Here is a 27,763-nt window from a genome sequence, read left to right as displayed (position 1 = left end):
TTGAAACCAACATGCAGCTCTAATCAATCTCGTGCACACACTGCAGCCTGCAGAAAGACCCACGACCATGCACGGAATGAATCCGTAGCTGGGCATACACAAAATTTTATTCTCGAGGAAAGGTACAGCCACAACAGCAGACGGTTATAAATAAACATTTGTCGGAACACGAAAAATGGCGGCACAGTGCTGGTCAAACGGGGTCTCGGCTCCCGCAGAAACTCTCGAGACGTGACCAACCACAAATGTTCCCAGTTATGAGAAATGAAATCTGCATGGGTAACTTTGTACAAATGGATGGTTTTCTTTTGTCTGGAACTTGCACGAAACACTAAGATTGCTTGGCAAAAAACATTCGCGACAAACCTACAGAATGCTACGCTTCGGCTAGCATCCTTCACGACGAGAAGGGACGGGCCCGTACAAGCCATTGCACCGAACGGCTTCCCGCAAAACCAGGCCTCCAACACAGTTCCTCTCAAGAAGCTTACATCATTTGATGATTCCAGAATGAGGTGTGGCCTGGCGAGATTTTACGTCAAGGAGGGAAAACAAGTGAGCTAAGAAGTGGGAAAGTCTCGCATGTTTTCACAAGGATGTTCGGCGAAGATTGACGGCCCCTGCGACGCGCGAGCGCCCTGGAACTAAGTCACGGGTCTGGAGCGGCCTTTGCACGCCGTTCAACTTGTCGTATAGCACAGCCGGTGTCGGTCACGCCGAGCACAAGTCACGCAAAGTACGGCTTGCAACGTTGCCGCGTCAATCCGAGTGTCGCCCGCGGGAAACACAAGCGGCTGCCACGCCGCGCGACGAGATGTTCAATCTACACGGTTCGACGATTTGCTCTAGCGGACGAGCGTCATCGTGACGCGACACAGTCCTCCCTCCTCAGGTACAGTGGAGGGCAGCGTGGCGGTGCGTCTGGCGAGGTGGCCGCACCCACCGCACTTGACGTCGCCTCACAGGAGCACGATGTCGTCTGTGTGGTAGCGGGCGGTGCCGACACGCTTGCGACGACCTTCCACCGGCAGCTCTTTGAACAGGTCCGTGTGCTGTCCTTCGGTTGCCGAAGACTGTAGCCCAGAGGGAAAAGAAAGGGACGCCCGATGACATCTCGGCCACGCCTGCAAGCGCTCATCTCCACACAGGTGCGAGGGCAGGCAAGCAGCCCCGAGTGCTAGGCTTAAGAAATAGAGGCCCCCGCAAGAAAACGAGAGTTGACCTACATCACAGTAAACACATTGCCCGTGTTTCCCTACAACCGCCTTTTAAACTGCAATACCACAATGATCGCAAGCGGGCACGAGCTTCGACCTCCAAAATCCGCCGCGGGAGAGAGGCAGGAGACGCCCCCCACGTGGGCTCCCCTCCGTGCCAGGACCCGGGAAAGAAGAGGGGGCCAACGGGGCGCTAGGGGGCCTGCCCGGGGGGTCGCCGGTGGGGGGGGCCTCGTTCACAGTACGTACCAACCTAGACTTGACTCGCTTGGGCAGCTCCTCCCCCTCCGCGTAGATGGCCTCCCGCTTGGAGTTGCGCTCCGACTCGTCCTCAAAGACTACCTGCGTCCAGAGCACATCCCCGATCGACGGTCGTCGAGCCAGTTGCTCGAGCGGGTGGTTGCAGGGTTCGAAACTCGTCTCCGACCGGCGTCCTCAAAAATGGTCCTTCAATCTCTCCCCGATAACGTCGCACAGGTCTCGCGTTGCTGCCCGCCACTTCTCCGACCCCCCCGCAAAGGGCACCACAATCAACGGCATAACAGACCGGCTCGTGCGACGTCATTTGTTGCCGATGAGCGGGACGTTAAACATGCCGGTCGGAGACGCGTTCCCGGCACCATGGTTGCGCGCTCCTTCCGGAGTAGTCGGGCGACATTCGTATGGACATGGCGTGAGTGGAGGTCCGAGACACCCACCGTGTACAAGGTGGTCGAGGTGCAGCTCTTGAAGATCGATTGGTACAGCTTGCCGTCGGTCCAGCGCACGGACACCAGCTCTCCCGGGCTGGGGGGACCCAGCAGCACGCAGTCCCGGCTCTGCGCACCATCGCAAGCGGTCGGAAAATGCGGCGCCGAAACCGCACCTCACGAAATCATTCAGAAACGTTTTACGTCCATGGCAGACTGGGAACGACCGGCTCCGTGGAAATCGAAGATGCCGAGACTCCTAGTTTCGAGGTAGCGAAGGCCGCAACACCCAGGCTTGAGTCTAATGGTGAATTCCACTAGCACATTTGGAGTGTACAAAAGGTGCCCCTTTTAGGGCGTGCATCTTCCGCTGGCAGATCGGGCTCAAGGTACTCATCTTCGATTCGCGGATTAATGGCAGTGCCAGCTCCGTGGCGCACTTCCGACTGCGCCACGGTTAGGCATGATTGTTTTGTCGCAACTAATTGTTTACCTTTATACACTGCACGCTGCTGCTGTTTGTAAGTATGTTGGCATTTACTGCCCTCGCGCATGCAGCAACCGCTGGTGATTGCTGCACGTGCCCTGCCATTCCGGGGAGGCCGAAATGTATGAGAAGGTGGAAAAGGTGGACCTACTCCTTTGTATCTGTGACATGGACTCCATTTTTGGAATAATAGAGAGCTTTAGGAAACCGCTTTTGCACATCCGATAGGGTACGACGGGCCCTCCGGTAAGAACTGCGCATGTGCAAGTCTACTGCATTAGCACATGTGCAGTTCGTACTGGAGAGCCCATTGTAGCATATCGAACGTGCAAAATCAGTTCCCTAAAACTCTCCAATGTGCTCGACCTGTGTCAAGTCTTTCTTCTACTAGTGGACAGAGGCAGTACCGACTGGTCGTCACAAATTTCATTTCAAACTCAAGCTCGGGCAGGTTCGACCAATGACCATTTTGAACGACAGGCTGTCTCCGGCAAGTCGCTCCAAAAATGTGAGTCCATCTTCCGTTTGTCGATTTGGAGCGGAAGCCACGGAGCGGTTTTGCCCCTCCCTCGAGGATTTGAGATACCGATCCGAACCTACCGGTGGAATTCGCCAGAAGATTCCCCACGGAAAAACTCACGACAGGCACTGAGGTGTCTACGCACACCTAGAGAGTCAATTGCTGGCATCCACTGGCACTTTACCAGCCCCTCCTCACAAAAAAAACTTCTGGTCAAGCAAGCTAGCACAGAGTATTATAGCCACTGATCAAAACAGTGGAGGGGAGCTTCAGTTATCGTTTCCTACCTTCAAAAACGCTTGAATGTCTCGTGCAGCCAAGGCAAGGCGGAAAGTGCTGGATGTCGGGCGTTCCAGACATGCCCTGTGATTCTCAGCAGGCTCGTTCGATTCCTTTTGCACTTCCTGCACCAGCGCTGAGTGCAGGGCAGTGTACTTGCGGCCGTATCTCAATAGGCACATCCAAAGTACACTGCCCCACACTTTTCCGCACAGCTGCAGGAGGTGCGGGCGAATCGAACGAGCCCACTGACGATACACCTCGCAGAACACTGCCGCATTTCAATCCAGAGTTGTGCGCAACCGGCTCCGACTAACGTTCTCGCTTGCAAGCGGTGCTCGGCACGACGCGAGATCTCAAAGTCCCTCCCACGCTCGGGAGCCGGAGCAGCCGGTCGCGGTGGCCGCGGGAGCACTTCCGACGGCCTCTGGGGGCGGTTTCCCAGAAAGGGTGAGCGAGAGAGACAGCACAGAGACTCACAACAATGTCCTCGGGCAGCAGGTTGTTGCTGGACGAGTGATCCTCGAAGTCCACCGAGTACAGGTCCTGCGAGTGGGTGCTGCGCACCCGGCCCCAGTAGTAGCGGCCGTTCTTGTGCTTGGCCACCACCCGAGAGCCCACCGCCACGGGGGGCAGCTCCCCCGCCAGATCCCGCTGCGCAGGTAAAGGGTCGCCCCTGACGCAACGCGGTCCGTCGGACGATCCCCTTTCGTTCGACCAAAACAGCTCTTGCACGATTGTGGGTACGGCCACGCTTGCTCGGCCTTCAGGCCTAAGCTATCGTTCGGGCGGCGTGTGGACGATGCCTGTTACAGCACGACCGAGTTTGTGAGTGCAGCGCCGGTGTTCCGTACCAGCCATATCTGCCCGCACGGTGGCCAAGATCACACACGACTCGCAAGCAAAGCTACGATAAGGCGAGACAAAGGCGACGCACGGATGCTTGGCGGCCAAGAACCAAGCCATGAGGTAGCCAAAGACATGTTTCACTTCGTTAGTGTCTAAATGAATGTTGCTTCCCATTCTCGAAACCATTATCTAACGCACTGCTCCACCGGGTTGGGTATGCAGCGAGCCAAACTGAATGCAAGTTCCACTTAAAACAAGCTTAAAGTAGGGGCAAAAAACGTCTCGGTGGTTCAGGACTTGCTCTCTACAAGCTGAGACTGGCAATAGCCTCCTCACATAATACTAGATCTCAATAAAATTGAAATAAAAAATATCAGTAGCTCAATTGCCCACATGAGAATAAAAGCTTTGCCCGTGTCTGCACCAGTCCAAAGAAAGCTAGCAATGGCCAACCGAGGTAACTCAAATGATCGATATATTTTTCCTCCATGTTGCCCCAAAGACCAGAGACAAAGTGCAGGCATAGGCCGAAGGGAGAGCTTGCCTTTTGGTTGGGCGAGTTGGCGTGCTTGGTGCAGGTCACAAAGATGGGCAGGGGCCAGTCGTAGGTCTCAAAAGAGACACCTGCAGCATGGGCGCACGTTACGTGGAACGCCGTGGTGCAGCGGCCAAAGGTGCACTGGATGCAGGCGCCCGTCTCCGAGGGACGCCCCAGCAGGTCGCGCAGCTTGTGGCAGTACCAGCAGCGCTGGGAGGTGAACACACACACCTCACTCCCATCCATCATATCGGCCCAAAGCTACCGCCCTATCGAGGCAATCGAGGTACCGGAGTGCAACCTTCTCGTGGAGCACGCTTTACCCCGCAGCTCTCGCTGGCTCCCGTGAGCCCTAGCATTCACCCTTTGTCAAGTTATGCCAAAACCAAACACAGTCGCCGACCGATTTTTCAGACGCCTATTATCCGGACAATTACACCAAACCGTAACTCACCCCATAAAGTTAATATGTAACACTGACCAAAATTTCGGATACCATAAAGCTTACTGCTCGATATTTCGGACATACTTTGCACGATTTCCTCAGTTAATAGCCACAAGACAACTGCCGCAAAAGCGCCGCGAGCTTAGTCGCTGCCATTTTGGTTGCTTTGGTTTTGTCCTGTAGCATCGATACCATATCCTACGCGATAAACAAGCTGGGTTGAGTCTATAGTCAGGTTTTCCGGTTCCACTATAGCCAAGATGGCTGCCGTCTGCAGATTCTTATGGTTCTTCCAGTTCTTCCTGTGGTCTACGTTTTTCGAGTGCGACTGCGTGAACAGCAGCTGTCTGCCGTTCTTGTGGTCTGTGAGCGTGAAAAACTCTTGCCGGCAGGCTTATTGAAGAGAGCTTGGTGGACTAATTGTTGTCTCCAAATAGTCCCGAATGGCGCCAATTTCAACTTCGCTGTTTGTGCCAACGAAGGTGCTGACAAAGTGCAGCACCGTGATCAAACAGATCAACAAACAAGTGAAAAGTGAACAATATAAAGCAGAAGTTGCCCGAGAACTTAATATTGGCATCAAGCAAGTGGAAAGTGGCCAATATGCAGCGGAATATGTGCAGAAATTATACGTTTAGGCCAAAATCTATTCTTCAGACCACTTTTTTATTCTGACAATATCTGAGTCCCATCCGAGTGTGAACAATCGGTCGGCGACTGTATAGACCAATCTCCACGGTCAAAATGCAGGAAACCCCAAAAAATGGCGCGGCAACTGGCACAGCCCAGAACTCTATTTGTGAAACAGAAGGGGACTAAATACGCATCACAAGAGCTGCAAATCGCGACAAAGGTAAAAGAGGTTGGTGGGTGCCACCCGTCGCGGGTAGACCGTCTCTCGTCAGAGACGTACGGAACGGACCCTGGTCCTCTGGGGTCAGACCAAACTCGATGGGTTCGCTTCCCGAGTTGTGCGCATGGGGGCCGCGACCGAGACGGAGACCACCTCGAGGTCGAGCGACCCCTACGATTCGGCCTTTGGTCATCACTCCCCGACACTCCGGAAACCCGAAAAAGGACTTCCGCACATTGCCGGTTCTTACGCTTCTCGCAACCACTGCATCCAACCCTGATGAAACGAGAATCCCCCACTCCTCCACCATGTTGGAACTACAGTCTATAGGGCATTGGAGTTGCAAAACAATTAGCGAAAGGTTACTAACGCAATCGAAGCTCCGCTTTCGGCACGAGCTTTCCACTTTCGATTGCGACTCGTCGTCGCGGGAGCGTGCGCAGCCAGAGCACGACTCCAAGCGAACAGCACGTGCTATAGCTGGAGCTTTTACCGCGTTCTACTCCGGCCACCTAGCCACGCGAACGCCAGTTAGACGACGCTGTGGAGATCCGACGGCGAGCGGGGAAACGGCACTGACCAGGCGTGCCCTCTGTGGGGTGATGTGTCGCACGTCCACGGGGGACCGCGTGGGGCCCTCCCCCACGTGCACCTCGGGCACCAGCAGGGCACACAGCAGGTGCGCCCAGCGTCCTTCTACCGTCTGCTTCAGTGCCCCGCCTCGCAGGGTGCACAGGCAGCAGTCCTGCGGGAAACAAAATTCAGCCTCTCCAGACAGTGCTTAGGCCCCACGACTGGGAGCAACTGCGGCAGCCTGTCCCGCAACTTCTCCAAACCGAGACTTATCCCCTTTGTTCGAATCTGAAAGCACCTGATTCCACATCAATGTTGTTCATGCCACACACTTTTATGGGCTAGAGTTTGCAAATCCAAACAGGACGCGAGACTTCCCACATTATGGAGTTGCACAATAAAGTATGCATTTTTAGTGCATGCTAGCGCTAAATTTTGCGATTGCTATATCTCTCTACAACCAGAGTAACATTTTAGATTCGTTTAGTATAAATCTGAGAATGCGACGCAAGTAGTCAACTGGTTGTGTCCGCTTGCATCGCCGCCTCGGCAAGAGAGGCCTCGTGCACTGACCTTCGCACACGTACCCGACGCACGTTTGCCAAAAAATGTTTGCGCGTCGCAAACGGCAAGTTGCCAGTAATTGTTGCCCACCTCGCTGGGTCTTCCAAAATGTGTCTGTGACATGCATCTCCCGTGGAAGTGCAATGTCGTCCTGTACTGAAAATTGCACTACCAAGGATCCCGACGACAACTTACTCGCTACGACCATGAAACCGCAGTCCTGAAAGACATTGTTTTCTAACTGTGCTCGTCTTGGCTTTAGACAACTTCTCACGCATCGTGAATCCTCCTTGGAAAAGTACAAAGACTGTGTAGGCGTGCAAATTCGGAAAAATAGCGTACGCTAAAATAGCGCATCCAAAGTGAAAAACGTGGTTAGCTTTCTCGGCGCATGCGCAGTGGCAATGACGCTATCTAACAATTCCTATTGTACAAGTGCTGGATCTCACCAAAAGTGCCGAACCATGTACAAACAAACCGTTAGCCGGTTCTGTTTTGCTGGACTACACTGCTTCACAAATACCAGTTCCCCATAAATATTATTGATTTCGTCACTTATGAGACAGCGAATAAAATGCAGAGGAAAGAAAGTCACGGCAAGTACACATGCAAGTGGGTGTATGCAACACACACGAGATCTGAAACTTAAGAAAAAATTTAGCAGTCCCGTGTCAATCCACACTAGCCACAGTGATAGCTGCAAAACATCACTCTGAAGTCAATGGGCATCGGTGATCATGCACAAAAGGAGTTGGAACAGAAATAGACATCCGACAATTTCATACCCAACGCTCGCTTCTGTTTGTTTCGGGACGTGCAGAACCGCGTCTCCTATCACAAGCTCTTGGCACTGATAGTGCTCCGATGGAATTTTGTTATCGGGCATTTTCTTTTCCAGAGAGTGTGGGCATTTGGTACTTGAAATATCTTAAGCATAGGGTGGGTTGTTAACGCTGTTGCGTGGCTCAGTGGCAACGCCTCCGCTTTGCAAGCAGCGGACCCAGGTTTGATCCCTGCGTGCTATCTCTTTCAAGTATCTGGCATCAGCGACGATGGACGCCCTACAACACCAACCACTACATCAACAACGGACAACACTTCCGGTGGTGGGAAGGGCCTATAACAGCTATCGCTGTGAAAACCAAAGAGGTGGATCGGGTACCTGCATTGATCCCTGCTATCATTTCTAGCCCAACCAAACCCTTTTCAAGTTTCTCAGGACTAAGGATAATTCATTAGTGGCAGGAATTACCCATATGGCCTCTTGCACTCCCAAAGGGTACAGTCGAATCTTGTCAATTCAAACTTGCAGATAATTCACAAACAAACGTGCAGTCTTTATGGGAGGAAACTCCCGGTAATTCAAATGAATTCTCGGTCCCCCTAGAGTTTGAATTAACGAGATTCGACTACAAGCATGCTCGAGCCCGACACGGGGTCTTCTTCCCCACTGGACCCCGTTTTAGAGAGAGATGGGCTCACCACGCTGGCGGCCTGCTGGGCACAGCGGTCACACTTCCAGGGCTCCGTGGTGGACACCGGCTGTTCGACGCCGTAGCAATCTGCAACGACCAGGATTGCACCTAGGGCGCTCAAATAATGCGTGCAACAGGCTCGCAGCTGCACCGATTGCAGGTTGCCCTTGCAAAGCGGCTCACTCTTTCACGACGACAAACTACCAGAGTGTGCACATTCTCGTGAACTGTGTCCACGAAGCTGCGAGGTCTGGACCAAAGCACGCTAAAAGCACCTCGAAATGCCGGAGAAAAAGCTTTCTGGGAACTGCACGCAGGGTGTACAGTGCGCAACAGAAATAGCTCCGCTGCAACGTTAGCCGTTTACATTTTGCTCGAATTAAATGCGACCAAACGTGGCATTATGCTCCAATCCAAAGGTTTACGAAAAAAGAGGGACCATGTATGGTAGCGTTTTTCGTAAATAAAAACGGCAATACACGCCCAATTTAGGCAACAGTGTAGTACCACCGCAAGTTTGCGATTTTTAACGCGCATCATGCAGTATTGACTGCACGTTGGTACGATGCACGTCCAGAGGAAAACGGGCGGGTAAGCGCACCGAGCTGCAGTGCGTCGACACGCTCGGCCACCGATTAAGAGAAAATATTGCCCGCTCGTGCGCTTCACACCAGAGCCGCGTATAGAGAGTTTAGTCAATGGAGACGCGGAGGTCGGAGGCGCAGGCAGAGCCAGGACGTGCGCCCGGCGCAGAAAGAGGGCTTGACACGCACTCTTGGCCACCCAGAAGCCGAAAAGAATCCCTTAGCGGTGGAAGCGAAAAACAGTTTTAAAGATAGGTAGTATATGGTTTTAATAAGCGCATAAGAGTTAAATGTAGTAACTCTTCCTGGTGGAAATTAGGGTGCACGGGATGTTTTGATCGTGATCATGCAGAAAAAAATAAACGAATGTGCCGCTCGAATTCTGTTTTGCTAGTACAGAGCGTGACCGCTCAGACGGAAAATTCACGGCCCTTGGCGCCTGGCGCACGGATTGCGTCGATCGTTCTGCTAGTCGCGCTCTTCCACAATGATCTTGGATGACCCTATTGAAACATCACGCACACCATATTTTCAGTCGCCGAAAGTTACTCTGACACACTTATTAGTATTGTTTCTCACAACCACCTCCAGCGTATTATTTCTGGCTCCTGGTTGGCCACATTTGAATTTTTGAAGACACCTTGGAACACGCCCAGCCCACTCTCGGCCAATGGGGCCTCCTCATTTGTCTCCTATACTTCCCAATTAATGGCCAAGCTCTCTACATATACGGCTTGGATGACACCTAAATGGACAAGCCGGTTTCACTCGTGTCCCTCGAGGGCTCCATGCCCAACAACGCCCTCTCTCCTTGTCGCGTTGCACCTCTTCGGCGCTCCCCACCGACGGGAACTCCCCGACGCGGACCGAGTAATGCCGGTGCTGGTACGGTGCCCGAAATGCATCCCCTACCGATGTGTTTAGCGTCCCATTCCACCCATGCATTCAAAGTGGTCACTGAGTGGCAACGACCTACGTCCCAGGAAATGGCATGTCATGCTGTCAGATGTCACAATCCCGCGAGCTGGTGCTAGAAGCTCCAAAAAGAGCGAGAGAAAACGCAAGTGCCACCATCCTCGCCTAGGGAGTGACCGAACACTCCGTAGGCCGTCGGGCTGCGGAGTGACCAGCAGTAGGATGGGCATTTGCCAAAATTAGCGCCGCGACGTCGTTGTAGCGGATATCGAGATTTAGAAAGCAGCAGGGTGCGGGCGACACTCACGTGCGTGGACGCAGACGGAACACTCTGAGCAGACGAGCAGGGGGCTGGAAGCCACCTCCGACATCTCGGGCAGCCCCCGGGGGTTCCCCGGGTCCACGGCCCCGTTGGCCAGGCACAGGGCGGGCATCCATACCGCGCTGGACTCCGGCACCTGGGGGGGCTCCCTTGGGGCACTTTCCAGCGAGTACTGCGTCCCAACACGCACCCTCTTGCCAGTTCCGTCTCCAACACGCCCACCGTACTGGGACGCAGTCCGGCAAACCACAATTTAAGTGGCGAGATAGAACACAAATGTCAAACTGCAGTAACAAACGGGACGAGCGGGGAGGAGTTTCAGTAGTGCACGCATTTTCCATGTCCTCTGCACCTCGAGCGTTTATGCGCAGCCGGGGTGACTCCCCCACGTTCTGCCCTGCACTCCAGCCGCACCTCTCACTACTGCCGCGTCACACCCAACCAAACGGGCATCAATTTTCTACGAGGATCTCCGTGGCATGGGTCGGTTCCCATGCGACCGTCCAGAATAAAGCACTCGCACGTACGATCCTCCTTTATAGTCCATTGCAACTCAAGAACGTAAGGCAAGGGTAAGATGGGCCAGGGAGGAGGAGGCAGATGGAACGCTAAAGAAAAAAGGAGGTTTCCCTTTCTCTTCTTCTGTGTGGAAACGAAGAAAGCTAGAAAGGATCTAGCTTTCTTCGTTTCCCCTTTTGTTACTGTAATCGTCCAGACACCCCTTTCACCCCCCGACGGATGGAGTATCTTGAAGCATCAGTGGCCGAGAGCTAGCGGACTATAGCGCCACCGCTTAAAACTCCCCCGGGGAAAGTTGTGCCTCACCTTGAGGGGTCGGAAAAGGATGCAGAGGGCGCAGTGGGGCTCCAGGGTGGAGCAGTAGCGGTTGAACTGGCGCTCCGCATACAGGCTGGTGGGCCGAAAGCTCCACAGGTCCATGTAGGGGGACGCCCAGGCCGCCACCCCGGGCTCTCTCGCCCCGAGCCCTGGGGGGGGGCCACGCAAGTCAGCTTGCTGCGCTATCCTTTCGCTCCAGATGCTTCACAAGTGCTCGTTGTCATCTACTTCCTTTCCTATGTACATTGCATCATACTTCCTATCTGCACAAAACTTCACCTTGCCTCTTTGATGGTATGAGCCAACGCACACCAGTTTCCCTATTGGACGTACTACCATCAAATACCACACAAGTGGACACGTAAAACCGCAAGATTAATCCACCAGCTTTGCAATGGAAGAAACGCCGCTACAGCTCATTTGTACGTACTCAGCATAGGAAAAAACATTTACCCATTGACAGTCGAGTCGTTTTCCCTAAAGATGTTTCCCAGTGGTCAAGTTTTCCAAAGGAATGGTACAAGGAAAGAGTTGATGCGCATGCTTTTTCATAATTATGCGACGGGAGCACGCACAGTGCTCGGACGGCAAGCTCTCATTTTGATTTCCATTTCGAGAGGCGTTAAAAGCCTGAATCGAAAGAGCTGGTGCTCCAATTGCCGCTAGTGGGCACTTTCAAATGTGAGGTCGTCCCTGTAAATGTGCGGTGACAACCAAATAAATGTTAATGAGTGCAAAAAGAAAACGAAACACAGGTTTGACCATGCTGACAAAATCCAGGAAGCATAAAATGTGTTTCGGACAAACCACACTCCATGTGTCGTTTTGAAAGATTTTTTCATCTTTTTGGATCAATTTTTGTATCTATTTTTGCTCTATTATCCTATTTTTTATTCTATTTATTATTGATTTTGACCCAGGTTCAAACTTTATATACAATCTTAAGGGGGGACACTGGCTAGAGGTTGAACTTTTGAACTACTCAAGTGATCGGAATGAAATTAGCAGAGGAGATTTAACTTCAGATGTAGGTGTACTGTGCAAACTTTCAGCTCTCTACGACAACTTTACATACCTGCATAATAAGATGTGTCACTCCTCGTTAAGAAATCTATGATATGCAAAGGAAGCTATTTGGCACCATTTTAAGTGCTTGAGTATAAAGTGGAAGATGTGGGACTTTGGGCTATCTAGTTTTTATAACTTAAATGTAGATATTTCAGGAAGAGTGATTACCTCAAAATATGAGATGCATATCTGTCCTATGTCAATTTTTGAAAACATAGTTTTTTCTTAATGAGGGCTTTAATGTAAAACAGAATAAAGTAGATAGCCCGATTCCCCAGTAAATTTCAGTTCAGAAACATCTTGATTGTAGTATCAAAATAATTTTACCTTCAAACAAAAGATTCCTTAGTATGAAATTTGCAGCAAAAAGTGGAACTGAGAAAAATGCATTCAAACATTGAACTCCTTTACTTTGTTAGTGCCTCACAATGTGTTGAAAATATTTTATATCAATGTAACTATTTGGTGCATGGTTATGAAATTTAGTGTAAGGGTGTATTATTAGTTTCTAAAACTGAAAACCTCAAAATTGAAAAATGAATTTTTTCAAAAAATTTTGAAGCTCAGACCCATGTCCCCCCTTAATGTGCGTAACGCTTGTTCGGGACAACATAAAGAAAGCCAACCAAGCTGGAGCAGGTGCAAGCATTAAGGGGGGACATGGGCCTAAATTTAAAATTTTTTTGAAAAAATTCATTTTTTAATTTTGAGGTTTTCAGTTTTACACCAAATTTGATAACCATATGCCAAATAGTTACGTTGATATAAAATATTTTCAACACATTGTGAGGCAGTAACAAAGTAAAGGAGTTCAATGTTTGAATGCATTTTTCTCAGTTCCATTTTTTGCTGCAAATTTCATACGAAGGAATCTTTTGTTTAAAGGTGAAAGCATTCTGATACCACAATCAAGATGTTTCTGAACTGAGATTTACTCAGGATTCGGGCTATCTACTTTATTTTGTTTTAAGTTGAAGTCCTCAGTGATAAAAAACTAAGTTTTCAAAAATTGACAGAGGACAGATATGCATATCTCATAGTTTGAGGTAACAACTCTTCCTGAAATATTCACATTTAAGTTATTAAAACTAGATAGCCCGAGGGTCCATATCCCCTACTTTATATTCAAGCAGTCAAAATGATGCTTAACAGCTTGATTTGCATATCATAGATTTCTTAATGAAAAGTGACACATCATCTTATGCAAGTATGCAAATTTGTCCTAGAGAGCTGAAAGTTTGCACAGTACACCTACATCTGAAGCTCAATCTCCCCTGCAAATTTCATTCCGATCACTTGAGTAGTTCAAAAGTTTGACCTCTAGCCAGTGTCCCCCCTTAAGGTATGTAGGTTGTTGCAGGGCGCACTCACCGTCGTCGCTGTCTGCTCCGCTGCCCGTCTGGGGGGCCCTGGGACGTTTGGGGGCCGGGTGCAAGGGCTGGCGACGCACCGCCGTCCCCATGCACAGCCGACGCCCTACATTCACCTGCCGAGCACGGGGACGCAAATCCCATACACCACCAGAGACACCAAACAAGAGCTCCAACCCATCAAAGACGCTTTTACTACTCCCAATTTACCAAAATAAAAACCATCTGGCGATCTATCCATTGCACATCCGAATGTGGTAGGATAGAGGTACTTTCTCAAACAAATATCAACTTTGAAATTCTATCACAGTCAGTTGTTACCTTCGAATACCGGAAAACGGGTTGGAAGGACATCCCAAACGTGTGCAGAGACATGGCGTCAATGGACAAAAAGCCATTGCAGGAAACATCGGCACGATACAAAACAATGCACGAAGGCAGCTGGTCCAAAAGATGCGAGAATAAGCATGCCGGAAGACCCTCGAATAACGGCCATAGTTTTTCACGGATGAAGCCGTCCAATGAAACGTCAGTATCCGGGGGATCCCAGAGGCTGTTCAGACTCCTAGAAAAAGGAACGTGCCGCGGTGGACCACATACTATGCCAGTCCGAATTTCAGAGGGGCATCATCCAATTGAAAAAGCGTCGACCACGTGTTGCACTAATCGCGTAGCGCGGTAACGGTGACCAAAGTTGGGAACAACTACTCTGACCTTGCACACCCCCATCCCAGTTTCATAAACACCCTACGGCAACCGGGCTACGGTAGGGAAGACAGGCTCGACTGAAGATGCTCTAAAGGATAGTCCCAGTGATGTTAGCTGTCCTTGGGCATAACCCAAGGTGTGAATCAAAGGTGAGTCTCACCTCCGTGGGAAGCACCTCCTTCTCCTCCTTGGGGGTCTCTTGGAGGAGAGTCCTTGCCGGGGCAGACAGGTTCAGGGGACACTCCAGGGGGGTCTCCAGGGCCCAGGGCTGCCCGACCAGAACCTTGGTGGGGCTCTCCAGCGTCCAGGGCTCCCCGACCGACTTGACCGGGCTCACGGGAACCCAGGGCTCCCCGACCGACTTGACCGGGCTTTCGGGAGCCCAGGGCTCCTCCTTCGGCTTGGGGGGGCTCGGGCTCTGCGCAGATGGCCACGTTGCTTTTTTCCCAGCTCCCGTTTGAGGCCGCACAACGCTGCACCTCAAACGACTCCGCTCAAGGTCCACCTCAGGGTGCTTCCAAGAGCTAGTCAAAAATTCTTAAAAATAAACCGCTCACCCTAGTGCAATGAAACTTTTAGCAAGGCTGTCGCTTGAGATGGTGGATTTACCATGCTCAAAAGGCGTAAATGGGGTTTTCAAAAAAACAAAACTTTAAGCCAAAATTTCTTTATGCACGGAGAGGAAAACGGTAAAAACCGTCTGGTCGACGGTGCCACTCACACACGGCTCGGCATAAAGCAAAAACATGAAAGCTTCTTTAACCCAGACACCCAATGACAGATTCGGCAGATCCAAGCGCGTGTGCGGTACCATCTGCAAGTTCATCGAGACAGTTTTGAGCATTTTCTTTCCCGTGTTTTGAGGCTTAAATCTCTTTCCAGAAACCCACGCTCGTGAAATTTGATGCCAGATGCCTAAAAAGACCTGTGCAAAAAGTTTCAATGCTCTTTGGTTTATGCATAGAAATTCCTTTACTCCCCAACAGCGATCGGAAACGCCCCGCAGAGTCGTCACAACAGCACGTCTCAGATTAACTCAGTTTTGATATCCTAACGCCACAATTAGACTGGTAATGCATATCAGCTGCTTTACAAGCAAGCATGGGAGAAAAAGGTGCCCTCGTCTACTCATGGCGTCCAGGCTGCGAAGAAGACCCGTTGACACGGCACGACAGTCCACTATGACAACGAGTGATTGTCGAGTTGCCAACAATCTCTCTGCGTTTTGCTAATTCAGCAGAAGCATAAGGTCTGAATAGTCCGGCAAGTGCAACAAAATATGCCCAGCTTTGAAAGTTGCTACCCGCCACACTTTTCAAGATGGGAGACATGGTAGGGAGTGGGGGTGGGTAGGCACGTTTATGGACGTGCCTACCCACCCCCAGAGCAAGATTGAGTACACCTTGTAGCTGCGATACTGAGTCCCATTCCCTAATCCTGCGCAACAAGGTCCAAACCGTAGAGTTAACACAACAACATAGAGGGAAAGGTCCTGCGCATCACGGCTGCTTCGAAAGAGCAGGGCACAGATGCGAACATTGGCAGTCCTAGTGGGCCCCAATCACTGGCGACACCTTAGTAGACACAAAGATGCAGCACATCACCTGTAAGGATTGTACTAGTGTCACTACTGTCGAGACCAGTTGTAACAAAGTTGGTTATAACGAAATAGCGGCTACAGCGAAGCGACCACAATTTCCCATTCCCGTTTGCACTTTTTAAATGCATTTGTGTCAGTTTTTGGCGAAGGAAATTGAGTGGCTGCTAGGGATATAGCGAAGAGAAATATTGTGATAACTAAAAAAAAAAAAAAATTTCGGAACGATTATTGAGTCTTGGACCGCCACGCTTTGCTGCAGCGGCCAAGCAGCCACCCAGAAAAGGCTGCAGAAGATGCTGGAAAGGCACCGGCGGCACTCTCTGCAACGTCGTCTGCTTTCCGCTCCTCATCTAGGAAGCGGCTTCACGGCATCGCACGCGGAGAAGCCGTCATGGCACGCCGATAGGGGCGTTCGGAGCGCTAGCCAGAACGTACTGACGGGAGATGACGGTGAGAGCCTAGATTTAAGAGAGGGAGCAGTAAGAACGCCGGCATTTGATTGTTGCGTGACCAGTGTGGTGAGGAAACTGCGTGGAGAGGTGGACATGTTTGCATAAGGTGAACGCTTTTGAGTTTTACTCCTTGCATGCTGCAGCTTGTTTTGCAAATCTGACCCACAAGCCACGTGACCCTGATCGAGCAGTTGCCCCATCTCTTAGGCTCTCTATACCGACAAAAACAACAAGCTCGGTGACGTGCACGCTTGCGCGAAAGTCTACTTTGCTGAAGCACCGATTCGGCGAATCATCGCCACTCAACGATGGAGAGTCCCCACATTGCCGACACCTCGATGGGGAAGACGAAGGCAATCTCCTTGAATTCAAAGTGTGCCATCCTCGACGGAGTGCGTGTAAATGCAAAGAACGCCATCCACCGCCAGCGTCCTTCGCGGGGCCGTCGCAGCTGTCAACATGGTCCATACGTAGCAAGATCTTTTTTTCAATCGGAGCTTCTCGCAGCTGGCGAGAAGCGGCTCCGATCTAGCAGAGGACGTGTGCTAGGAAGGCTCAACCACTTTCTGCAGGCTCGATAAACATGTGCCCGTGACAACCGGTGTTACCCATTCTTTTTTTGTCATTTGTAAGAGTTCATATATAACGAAGAAGCGGATACTATAGCGAAGCGACGTCCGATTCCAGTTGACTTTGTTATAACTGGTCTCGACAGTACTTTTCAAATGAATATCACACACAGCAAACAAACTTCTGCTTGCAATGGCAGTTCGTTACAATGAGGTTCGACTATACTACGCAAGGGTCAAAAAAGGTGGTACGGATATGCGTGCGCAGCTTGGTAGCTTTGCTACTCTGGAAACCTATTCAGTGGCTGTAGTGTGCACCTAGCTCTTTTCTAGCTTACTTTGCAGAAAAACATTGGCATTGTGCATCGAATAAAAAAAAAACTGACGACCACACGAACTTCAACTCGCTACGGCAAAACGAACGCGCCCAACCTATCGTCTGCTTTCTATTTTCGTCCTTCCATCGCTCTTTCCCTCATTCTTTCTCTTGCTCCCGTCTTCACCCCCTCACCGCTAAACAGAATGGCTAAACAGAGCGGCAGTGGCCCCTCACCCGTGCAGGTGGCTGCTCCTCGAGGCGCTGCTCCAGCCGGAGCACGGTGTCCGAGAGGGGTGAGGGTGCCGGGGTCACCACCGGGGGCACCGCCAGGAGCTCCAGGCCGGGAGCCGCATCCAGGGGTTCCACCTTTACGCTCAGCTCCTGCAACAAGGCAGCCTGTCGGCCAACATTGTCAGCACTCGCCCGGCGCAACGGTGGCAGGAACGCGTCTCCGGCGTCTCATTCCACCCGTGCATCCCAAGTACCGATAAAAGCCTTGCAATAGCTACAGTGCCGCGCTCGAGGATGTCCTGGCGATTGGCCGCACAAGTTCTAAAACAAAACATGATGCAAGCGTTGCTGTCTGGTTGTCCCAACTCCCCGAATGCCGAAGCCTCCGTGAACTGTCAAGCTGAAGAACGACCTGCACCAGACGGGCGTCTGCCACGTACGCCACCACAGCTGCGACGTCGACGGGGTCGTGGCCAAAAACAACGGCGCAACATTGGGCAGAAATCGAGACAGCCCTTTTGGACGCGGTAAATACCGTATTTACTCGCATAATGAACGAGTCCCCCACAACGGGCATCAATATTTGAACTTTTTTCTTTTTCTCGCGTAATGAACGCACTTTTCATTTTCGGCTCTCCGAGTCTTCAAGCAAATTTTTTTTTGGCCGGCCAGGCCAAGCCGAGCTGTTCTCGTAATGGTTGCAATTGCGCGGTAGCAAAAATGATCGATCGTGAAACCGAACGGCACGCACACCTAATGAAGTTGGGGTCGAGGAATTGCCCAGCCCCAGACGTGCTTCGCCCATCGGATGCATTGATGTCAACGAACACGCCATCGTCTGTGACCCGCTTTTGGACAGTGATATTGCGAAAGTGGTTAGGCCTATGAGCGGTCACATCGTTCTCTGTGAGCTTCGTAAGGCACTTTTTCTTCGGCCAAAGGCATGCCAAAAGCGCCCTAAAAAAGGTCCGCAATTCGTAGAGCTTGGTTACTGTGGCACGCCCATGACCAGCTATGGGAGCGCCTCTGTCAGTGGAGACGTGCCACAGTACCCTGCCATGTCATATTTGCACTTTAAGTGACATTCGCGCAAAGTGTGTAAATGCAAAAATTTTACCCCGCGTAACGAACGCACCCCCCTAAATATGTGTAAATTTTTCGGGAAAAAAGTGTGTTCACTACGCGAGTAAATACAGTAAATGCAACGGTCGGAGATGCTTTCAAGGCACTGGCACCGAGCAAACGTGGCACAAGGGCGACAAGGCAAGAGCAGAGCCAGGAGTTGAGTTGGAACGCGGGGCACGGCACCGACGCTTTAGAAATGGTCGACTGCAGAAAGATGCCAAGGAAAACGAGTGTTCCTGAGAAGGCGTCCAGCATGAGCTGCCTTTCCCCGGAGACGTGTTTGCGGACAATGTGTGTGCGGGGTAACAGAGTGGCTCTCCGTTAATTCTGCTAGGAGCCATTGAACTAAAATGATCTGGTAGACAGGACAAATCAGCGCTTGTCCTGTCTACGTGTTTTACCTGTCCTTTGCACTGCAGTGTGCACTAGGAGCCATTGATTGCTTCCCCCAGGTGCACGGTGCAAAAGCGATAGTGACGGTGCTCTCGAGTCCCACTAGAGTGACAGACGGTACACACCAAAGAGCCTCAAGATGGTGCACACAAAGGTATCTTTTGCAGGCTCTCTCGCGCTTACTACACGAGCATCGAGAGAGCCCGCCAAAGCTACCTCGGCGTGCACCTGCCCAGGCTCGTTGGTGTCGGCAGTTTGTCGCTTTAGTGGGACGTGGGCATTACCGAGAACGTAATCTAACTTAGCTCGACAAGGGAGTGTGCTGCCTAGCACGCTCGTGTAATCAACTGAGGTCCCCCCCCCCCCCTTTCTACTCCGACACGTCGAGCAAATCCCCCCCAATGCACAAACCATCATCGTTCTGCACCGCAAATGTTGCAAAAGGGCAACGAGCCTCAGCGACCAGTCACCGAACGGTGAGCAACTCACTCGCGCCTTTCCCCCATCTCTCCCGTTCTACTGAGCTCTCCAAGCATTTTTTCGAAATTCTATTCGAGACTGGTACAGGCCATCCAATGACGTAGTGCAAATTCCAACTGTCCAAGCTGTTTTCTTTTTTTTTTTTAAGGTATGAGTATATACGTAACTTTTCTTTATCCGTTTCCCAACTGGAATGTTTCTATTTCTAAAATCCTTATATTTCAACTATGATTATTTTAGTGTGCATCTTCTTATATATCGGCCATCCCTACTGTAATGCCTCTCAAGACGATGCAGGTATTCCAATCAATTGAATAACTAATCAATGAATAAAACGAGCAGGCGTGGTCCCCACCTGCATCGGGCGCTCCTTCTCCCGAACCGGCTTGGGTTTAGCCTGGTTCCTGGGCTTGCGGGGAGGCTTCTTGAGGGCGCCTCCGTTGGGGGCCCTGCCGGCCCCCGCAGCCCTGGGACGCCTGGGCTGGGCGGGGACCTTGGCCTGGCGCTTCCGCTTGGGCGCCCGGTCCTCGCTCGACTCCTCCGGGTCGTAGATCTCCGTGCCGTCCGTGTCCCCGTCCTCCTCGGCCGGACACTCGCCCGCGGGGGCCACCGGGTGCCGCTTGGACTTGGGCTTCACCCTGCACACCCGGACGGGGCCAAATGAGGGAGGATACCCGGCTCTTGGCAGCCCCCCCCCCCCCCCCTACCTCCAGTCCTGCTTTTAAGATGGAAGCGTTGTCGCGGGGTACGTGCCGTCACCACACTTGGCTGCATTCGCTCCATACCAGTTAACTTGCTACTCTCGACAGACAATAAGTCACTTCATGCAAAGCTTTCCGGCACACTACACTCGCTCCCGTCTTCATTTTTTTGGTGGCAAACCAGCCCCGAACTAAGCCAAGTTGTGCCAGATACAGGCACGAGAAAAAACAAAGTCCCTTCCAACCCCTGTTCCTCTCAATCACAGACTAGTACCGACAAGCAGCAAACACCACTCTGACAGTAACTGAACAACAATGAAGGAGCCCGACACAGTCACCTACCTACTCAATTCGGTGAGAAGCTGGGTGCCACAAAGGCCACCACCATATGCCGCTCGTTTGCGTCACCAGCTACATGGGCCCGTCGGGACCAACGCGAAGCGGGTGCGAGGGACCTCTAGATCAAGCCACTCACATGCGCGCCAGCATGGCCATCTCGAGGTAGGTGGGCGGCGGTGCGGCCGACACCCGGGTGGGGTCCTCCGGGTGGCTGCCCACGTCTTTCCCCGCCAGCCACAGCTCGTACTTTTCCGGTTGCAACTTCTTCACAAACACATCCATGCTGATCTTGACACAGTCCTGGCGGCACATGCACTGCACACACCCAAAAAGGGGGGGGATGTCACGTTCGAGCCTCTTTCACCCAGAGACGCCTGACATTTTCATCGGGGCTGTCTGAACAGGACACCACACATGCCAAAAACACAAGAGCCACACTTCTCAAAAGACGTGCAAGTTCCGTAACGCACGTATGTGTCCAGCAAGGACAGGCACCACGCAAACAGCTTGGCTTTCTTCCTCTGCCCCTATCTTGTTTTCGGAAGATTGGGCAGTGACAACAAAAGTGGAGGCCTTGACAACAGCCAGCAGAACATGCGAGTGGCTGACGAGCACACTCCAAGCCCCTGTCCAAGGATAGATTCTGTCCTTAGAGACAAAAACAGAGGGCAGCTTCCCCCCTCCCCGGTGAAAAAAAAGTGTCCTGGAGGGATCGGAACCAGAGGAAAACCTCCTCTTTTAGTACAGCTTATGCGGTGCAATGTTACCGGAGCCGTTCGGGTAAGGCGCAAAAAAGTTGCAATAAACTATAGACGGTGATGGGTGAAGACTTCAGGGAAAGCTCCTCCCTGCTCTTTAGCAGAGCAAATGCTGAAAAGGAGGAAACTCTGCTAAAGAGGTGGGAGGAGCTTCTCCTAAACTCTTAACCCGCAAACTGTTGATGTGACCCTGTAAAAGTGGGGCTGGCAGCAAGCGCGAGAGAGGAAGAGTCCGAGCGGGTGGCTCACCTGGGAGGCTCTCTTGCCGTACTCCACCCAGCGGGGCAGGGCGAAGTTGGTGGATTCGGCGCAGTTGAAGCCGTGGTTGAAGCCAGCATGGTAACCGTACGGGAATGTGATCATGAACTCGCCTGGCTCCTGTGTGATCTGCAACCCCCACAAGTCACATGTCCGAAACCCCTTAAAATGAAAAAAACTTGCCACCGTCTGGTGTAGTAGAATCTCTAACATACAGCAAAACTCAAAACGTTTCAGTTTCTAATAGAAAAAAAGGGGGGGGGGGGGGGACTCAACACGCACCTTGTTGAAGGGAATCGAGTACTGCCGCAAGATCTGTGGGGAGATGACGGTCATCTTGTGGCGCAGAAATGCTGAGCACTCCTGCGCAGTGGTGTGGAAGAACCCTGTGGACAAGCGCAGTCCAGTCTTAGACGTGCCCCACCAAGGCAGGCCTCCGGACAACAAACAGCAGCGCCAGTGACCGAGCAGTTTTGAACAACCCCCCCACTTTCAAGAAGTTGGCAGTAAACTCGTTCCAAAGTGAGCGGGGAGCCTGATATTTCAAAATCGTGACCAATGCCAGAGAGTGCCACGACACTAAAGTCTGCGGATGTTAAACACTAAATTCACCGCGCATTTTTAGAAGAAAGATCACCTCAAAGCAGCTTCTGGAAGCAAATGCAGCCTAAATATAAACGTTACGTAGATGACTAAAAGAGAAATAAAGAAATCGCTAGTGCGTACTGGCTAACTATCTCGTAAGCCTGGCCACTGTCAGATGCGCTGGATGCCAGTCATAGGTGTTTGTTTACATTTCTTGAGGGTGCATGCAATGCTGTCCCTCCAGTTTTGTCGAACGCCCTAAACATGAAGCCCACTTTTTTCCAATAAAATTTCTGTCTTCCTTGCCATGGGGGTGAATGCCACGTGTTTCACAGACTGAGAAGAGACTAAAGCAGGCACACCTGTTTCCCTCTTCAAGTATGGATTTCCGTCAGGAAGCCTCCTCGGTGTTTTTCCAACGATGCCACTTGGTTGAGTGGCAGTTTAAGACGACGCAGTCAAGTATGCGAGTGCCTGCTTGTTATCCCGACCAATACTCTACAAGCGCGAACACGTAGTAGGTACGCTCGAGGCATGCAGCCTTTTTCCATAGCTCCAACTTCATCCGTAGCTAAAGAGGAACTTAGCACGCAAAACATTTGGTTACTCCGCTTGTCAATCTGTTTTTGACAAGTTAATGTGGATGTCACGCAAGAGCGGAAAAGGCAAGAAGAAAGGGTCGCACCTGCGGCCAGGCGCTCCAGCCGCCTGCCGTGCTCCGGCGGGATGCAGTACCAGGACTTTGGTGCCCCAAAGTGCAGGTAGTTGATGGAGTAGAGGTCCATGTCCTCCGTGTGCCAGGCAAAGGTGGTCTTCCACATGCCAAAGTAAAGGTAGGCCGTGTTCACCCCCTCAATCTTGATGCCGTAGTCCCGGCCGACCAGGTCCAGGATTGTGTTCAGGTGGTTGATGTTGAACTCCTGCACAAATCCACCAGGGGGTACCCTCTTCCAGTGTTCCTCCAAATGAACAAACAGAGGCTTCCCACGCATAGCCTCCAGAAGAGTAGAAGAGCGCGAAAGCTGGGCGCACCCACATTTCCTTACAATATGTCGGTCAGGTGCGGACATTCTACAAACATCTATGGTAGCCCTGACGTGGACATGCGAGACAAATCGGATTAAGGCGGCCGCCTTCCAGGAAATGTCACGCAACAACAAACTGTCTCCAGCGGACAGCCAGGAAAATGAAACAGTTCCGCATCTACATATCCCGCCCACTTGGATACCTATTTTAACACGTTGAAATCCTCCAGTTATGGATTCATATCCGAGATTTAGCTCAAAAGCGCTGAATGACTGCAAGAATCTTATGCATGGGTCGCACTCCCACTGCCCCCTCCCAAAGAGAGGGTTTCTCACCTTGACACCAGGGTCGTAGAGGGAGCCAGACACGTCGGCACCATAGATGGGCGGATTGTAAGCCACGTTCTTCCAGTACTTGCGCTCCAGGTCCTCATAGTCAAAGTGCACGGGGGTCCGGTACCTGGAGGGAAAAGCCCGGCAACCGTCACTCTTCGTGCGGGAAAACATGCGCCTCTGAACAAACGCAGTGTTTGGCTCGGGCTACCCCGGAACACGGGCCAGAGGTGCGGTGCGCTTGACCGACATGAAGCAAGCATCCCATACGTACAAACACCCCAGCGCAAGCCCTCAGGTAGGCTGATGAGGACGTGCGTCTTGCTCCTTCACTACCTGCTGTCTCCGGTGCTCCCCATACTTCGTTTCAGCTCAAGTCCAGACGCGGCCGATGCTACGAGCGCTAGCATCTGGCCCTGAGCAGTGCTTGCACTGCACGAGCTTGGCAGGGACGCCGAAAGCGCTTGTAGCATCAGCTGCGTCTGGACTTAGGCTGAAACAAAGTATAGTAAAGGCCCGTTACCTGCGTTTTCTTAGGACCAAGTTGTTGCAAACTCTTACGAGAGAATGCGCACTGGCACCATCGCTGGAACGGCATGTCTCTAGAGCGAAGGTTTTGCGGTATTTCCAAGATCAAACATAATGCTACCTACGAGGTTGTTCAGCAACTTCTCTCGTTGTGCGAGAAGAGGGGTGGTAAGCAAGTGTGTGCCTCCACTCATGTTGCCAGGTGTGACGCACCTGTCGCTCTCGGCAAGGCGCTTGAAGTCCTTGACGGTCATGGCCTTCTTCTGGATGTTGTACTGCTGGTAGAGGCCCTGCCTCCCCGTCACCACTTGGGAGATGGGCGACGGGATCATCATGTGGATGTCCTCGTAGCCACTCTTGCGCGGGATCCACTCGCGGGGCGGAATAATCTGCAATGGGAGAGTTGCCCCCTGCCTCGTTCAAAGTGCCCACTGAAAGCAGAGGCCCTCCAGCTAAGGCTAACTCCGTCCGTAAAGCTAAGAGAAAAACAGTCGACCATCTGGCTACGCTTTAGTAGCAACGCAAGTCAACACGGCAACGCCCAAGTTCCACAAAGACCGGCTTCGAGACGCTTCCTACGTACTCCCAAGCAGGACTTGTTAAGGCCTTGCCTAGGAGGAGTTGGTCATAGCTGAAACTACAGTTTACTGCAGCGTTGCGGCACACGCTTGTTGCCTTCTGCCGCGTACGGCTGCGCATGCGCCTAAGGAACAACCTCTACAGCAGATCTTACATTGCGAAAAGCTATACAGCCATTCAATGTGCCCGAGCCACCGTACTGCCCAGCCAGGGCCAAAGACGATCGCTCGACCGATCGACCCACGGCAGACACTTCAGGACGGGATGCCCTCAAAATGACTTTCAACCGCGAGGACACCCACCTTGGCCAGCCCGGCTTTGTGAGCCCCCTGGGACTCCATGTGCTCGAGGTACTGGGAAAAGTCGTTCATCTCGGCCAGGGTGGGGCGGAACACCATGATCTTCGGGATGCCCGACGACGAGCCCACCCCGCATGCCGGCCGCTTCTCCATGGTCGGCCCAATCAGTCTCTCTTACTACCGGTCACGTGCTGGTCTCCACGGTGCGGGTGGTCCGCCAGGCGCCGGTCCCTGCAGCCGCTCCCATCAGAGCCCGAGCACTCGAGGGTCCCGGCCAGGACCAGGCGTCCCCTGGTCAGTGAGACGAGGCGTGAACCCGTGGCACAAGGTCTGTTGGTACGAGGGAATAGTCGAGAGGCAGGCCAGACACTAGAATGAAGAGTATTTGGTACTTCATCTTTGGATTTCTTTCATGTTACCACTGTGAAACTAAATTATGAGAATGACAGGGAGTCCTTTTAAGATGCTCCAGCGTGTGCTCGTTGCATTACGCCATGCACTGGTTGCCCGTGCACATTCAAAGCCTAAGAGATGCCAAAGTGTCATCATAGGTGCATTGCAGGCAGGACAACTCCTCCCTGTGAGTGACTACATTGAGAACCTCCAAGATGTCAGCACCTATGTTCTGTGAACATGTGCCTTTCATACGATACACTGCAATTTCCGCATACCCACTCGACGCTGAGCATTGCAGGCTTAACGACTGACTATACACACCCCATTTCCCAGGGATTCAGACAGACAACACGCAAGTGTGCAAATGCACTGGGGGAAGCACTCTGCCAGCATTGTACAATATCCCATCCTACTACACTTCCACGCGCGAGTTAGGAGACTAAAGAGGTAGACGCGACGTTAAGCGTCGCCCGCACGTAGCACCGTGCATCTCGCAAGAAATTAGGTCACGCCATGCATCTGTTCAGTCCTGCATGCAAGCGTAAACGCACAGCTGACGAGCGAAGCCTCGCGATGGCCGAAATAATTACCGAACAAGCATATTTTCAGTCCCATCTCGTTTACGAACGGCGCTTTAGCTGGTAGCGTTGTCTTTGATGGGCAGTTGTTGCAGCGTTCGTCACTCTCGAGACGCTCGTCGCCGCCAGCTTTTCCGGAACGCGTCACTTTCAACGCGTTTCGCTCCGACGGCGCGACCTCTTTTCGGTAGGGAAAAGTTCGGCCCAACCTCCGAACAAAATCAGATTCCCTCCGCTTTCTTTATGGAAGAGAAAATAGACGCGACTGTTAAATAGCGGAAAGCCAACAAGCACGTAAACGCGCTGGGGAAAAAAAAAAAAAAATGGAGGTCGTGTATTTGTTTGGTATTTTTTTTTTTCCCCTCTTATCAAAAACAACAAGTCGAAACGTGCTTTTCATTAGCACGCAAAAAGACCTGAAAGAAGATTAGAAGGGGAGATCGCGCGCAGCGTGCTGTTCAGAGGAAGGAAGTCACGACCGGTCAATGGATCGAAGGCGTCCCAAGAGATGCGCGAAAGGGTTCCACGATTATCTTCTACACGGACAATGAAGCTCTTCACATGGCAAAAAGAAAGCTCTCGTAATCAGATACTAATTGCCTAAAATGAACTTCCCCGTAATGCGCGACACAGCGCTAGAGATTAAGTAATAAAAGAAAAACGACTAAATTACGGATCTTTGCCCTATCGCGATGCCTACTGTCGCCGAATTTTATAGATTACATTGGACACCCTTATCGGCACCTTTAAAGCGTAAAGACCGGCGTAAACGGTGTGTCATAGCGCAACTATTGCACCGCCTACTTCGTTTCTAGCGTTTCGTTCACGAACGTCTCTGCGTGGTTTTACAATATGAAAACGCTTGCTCTACCAGAAGCGTTTACATCGGGAACGCTAGGCCTAAATAGTGCGATGCGTTACTGGACCAGAACGCTAAGGAAGAGCGAAAAAAGCTGAAACTATGCGCTTACCTCTTCAGCAGAACTTCAAGTGCCCGAAAAAATTCAGCGAACGCAGGTGTCTTCGATGATCCTACGTGTAACTTTCGAACATTCGAAGCTTCTTGGGAAGCGTCCGTAGCGTCCACCGCATACCACCATGATGTGACTACTCACACCCTCAAAACATTGCGCTTATCAAGAAAGAGGACTCCGATTATCGCAACAATTAATAAAAAATAGGGCAAAATCCTTCTGAGTCTCGCATTAAAATAACTTTAATTGTTCAGGGCTTTACTTTTCACTTATTATAAATGAATAGTACAAACTTTACGAGTCCGTTTAGTGAGAGCGCGGAGTGATACACAAGCTCCTGTTTCAGCGTGAAGAACGCTACCGCTGTTAACGCAAAGCAGACGGTGCGTGAGCCAGCTGATTGCCGATTCCAATGGCTGATCCACCGTTATTTGTAAAAATTGATTAGTATCTGGTCGGCCCTATTACTGACATAAAACATTGGTTCGCGATTAATTATACAATGATATTAGAACAGCAGAATTACAGCATGGTATTTTCCGCATTTAGCGAAGTAGCAGACGAAATCGCGCAGCTATTGAAAAAAAAAAAAAAAAAAAAGGCCGGGCATACGGGTTTAATTAGTTTTGACGCGCAATTAACACAGACACACACACACAAAAAAAAAAACTATTCTAAGTGCAATTTACACAGGCAGGTGCGTTTGTTCAAAACTCCAAAGCAGACAATTCTGTTTATTTACTTGTATAGACCACCGAAATTGAATTTGTTACAAACTCTTGACCTTACTCTCCTGCCCTAACGATTTCCACAACAAAAAGCAGTAGCGAGTCCACTATACTCCGTTTCACCCCCAAGTGGAAGTAAAGAAGAAACTACAAGAACGCGCGCAACGTTCTGTGCGCGCCTGCCGAAGTAAAAGCGCCGTTCAAGACGACCATCCCCGTT

The 27,763-nt window shown here is 51.4% G+C and overlaps 1 protein-coding gene across 1 annotated transcript; it reads right to left on the bottom strand.

Moving 5' to 3' along the window:
• Positions 1-81: 81 nt before the first annotated feature.
• On the bottom strand, positions 82-26,962 carry LOC8031529 (lysine-specific demethylase 4A). Its single transcript, XM_029989755.4, has 21 exons — positions 26,813-26,962; positions 24,871-25,158; positions 24,203-24,378; positions 23,465-23,588; positions 22,789-23,023; positions 21,801-21,904; positions 21,510-21,647; positions 20,639-20,817; positions 19,818-20,100; positions 17,468-17,614; positions 14,454-14,711; positions 13,587-13,701; positions 11,136-11,296; positions 10,296-10,482; positions 8,497-8,576; positions 6,458-6,622; positions 4,586-4,789; positions 3,673-3,846; positions 1,916-2,035; positions 1,467-1,559; positions 82-1,073 (listed from the first exon to the last, which is right to left on the bottom strand). The coding sequence occupies exons 2-21, from the start codon at positions 25,018-25,020 to the stop codon at positions 960-962; spliced, it is 3,207 nt and encodes a 1,068-aa protein (XP_029845615.3). The 5' UTR covers positions 25,021-25,158; positions 26,813-26,962; the 3' UTR covers positions 82-959.
• Positions 26,963-27,763: the final 801 nt, after the last annotated feature.

This window comes from Ixodes scapularis, unplaced genomic scaffold (genome assembly GCF_016920785.2).
Source record: "Ixodes scapularis isolate PalLabHiFi unplaced genomic scaffold, ASM1692078v2 PGA_scaffold12__126_contigs__length_90152505, whole genome shotgun sequence".
Taxonomy (NCBI): Eukaryota; Metazoa; Arthropoda; class Arachnida; order Ixodida; family Ixodidae; genus Ixodes; species Ixodes scapularis.
The sequence above is the reverse complement of the archived record's forward strand: the minus strand, read 5'-3'. Positions and strand labels throughout refer to the sequence as shown.

Excerpts from the sequence above, each read along its gene's own strand:
- LOC8031529 (XM_029989755.4), bottom strand. The coding sequence starts at position 25,020 with ATGGAGAAGCGGCCGGCATGCGGGGTGGGCTCGTCGTCGGGCATCCCG. Across the intron at positions 6,623-8,496 it reads CCCAGCAGGCCGCCAGCGTG|GACTGCTGCCTGTGCACCCT; the intron begins GTGAGCCCATCT and ends TGTTTCCCGCAG. Across the intron at positions 3,847-4,585 it reads CCAACTCGCCCAACCAAAAG|CGGGATCTGGCGGGGGAGCT; the intron begins GCAAGCTCTCCC and ends TTACCTGCGCAG.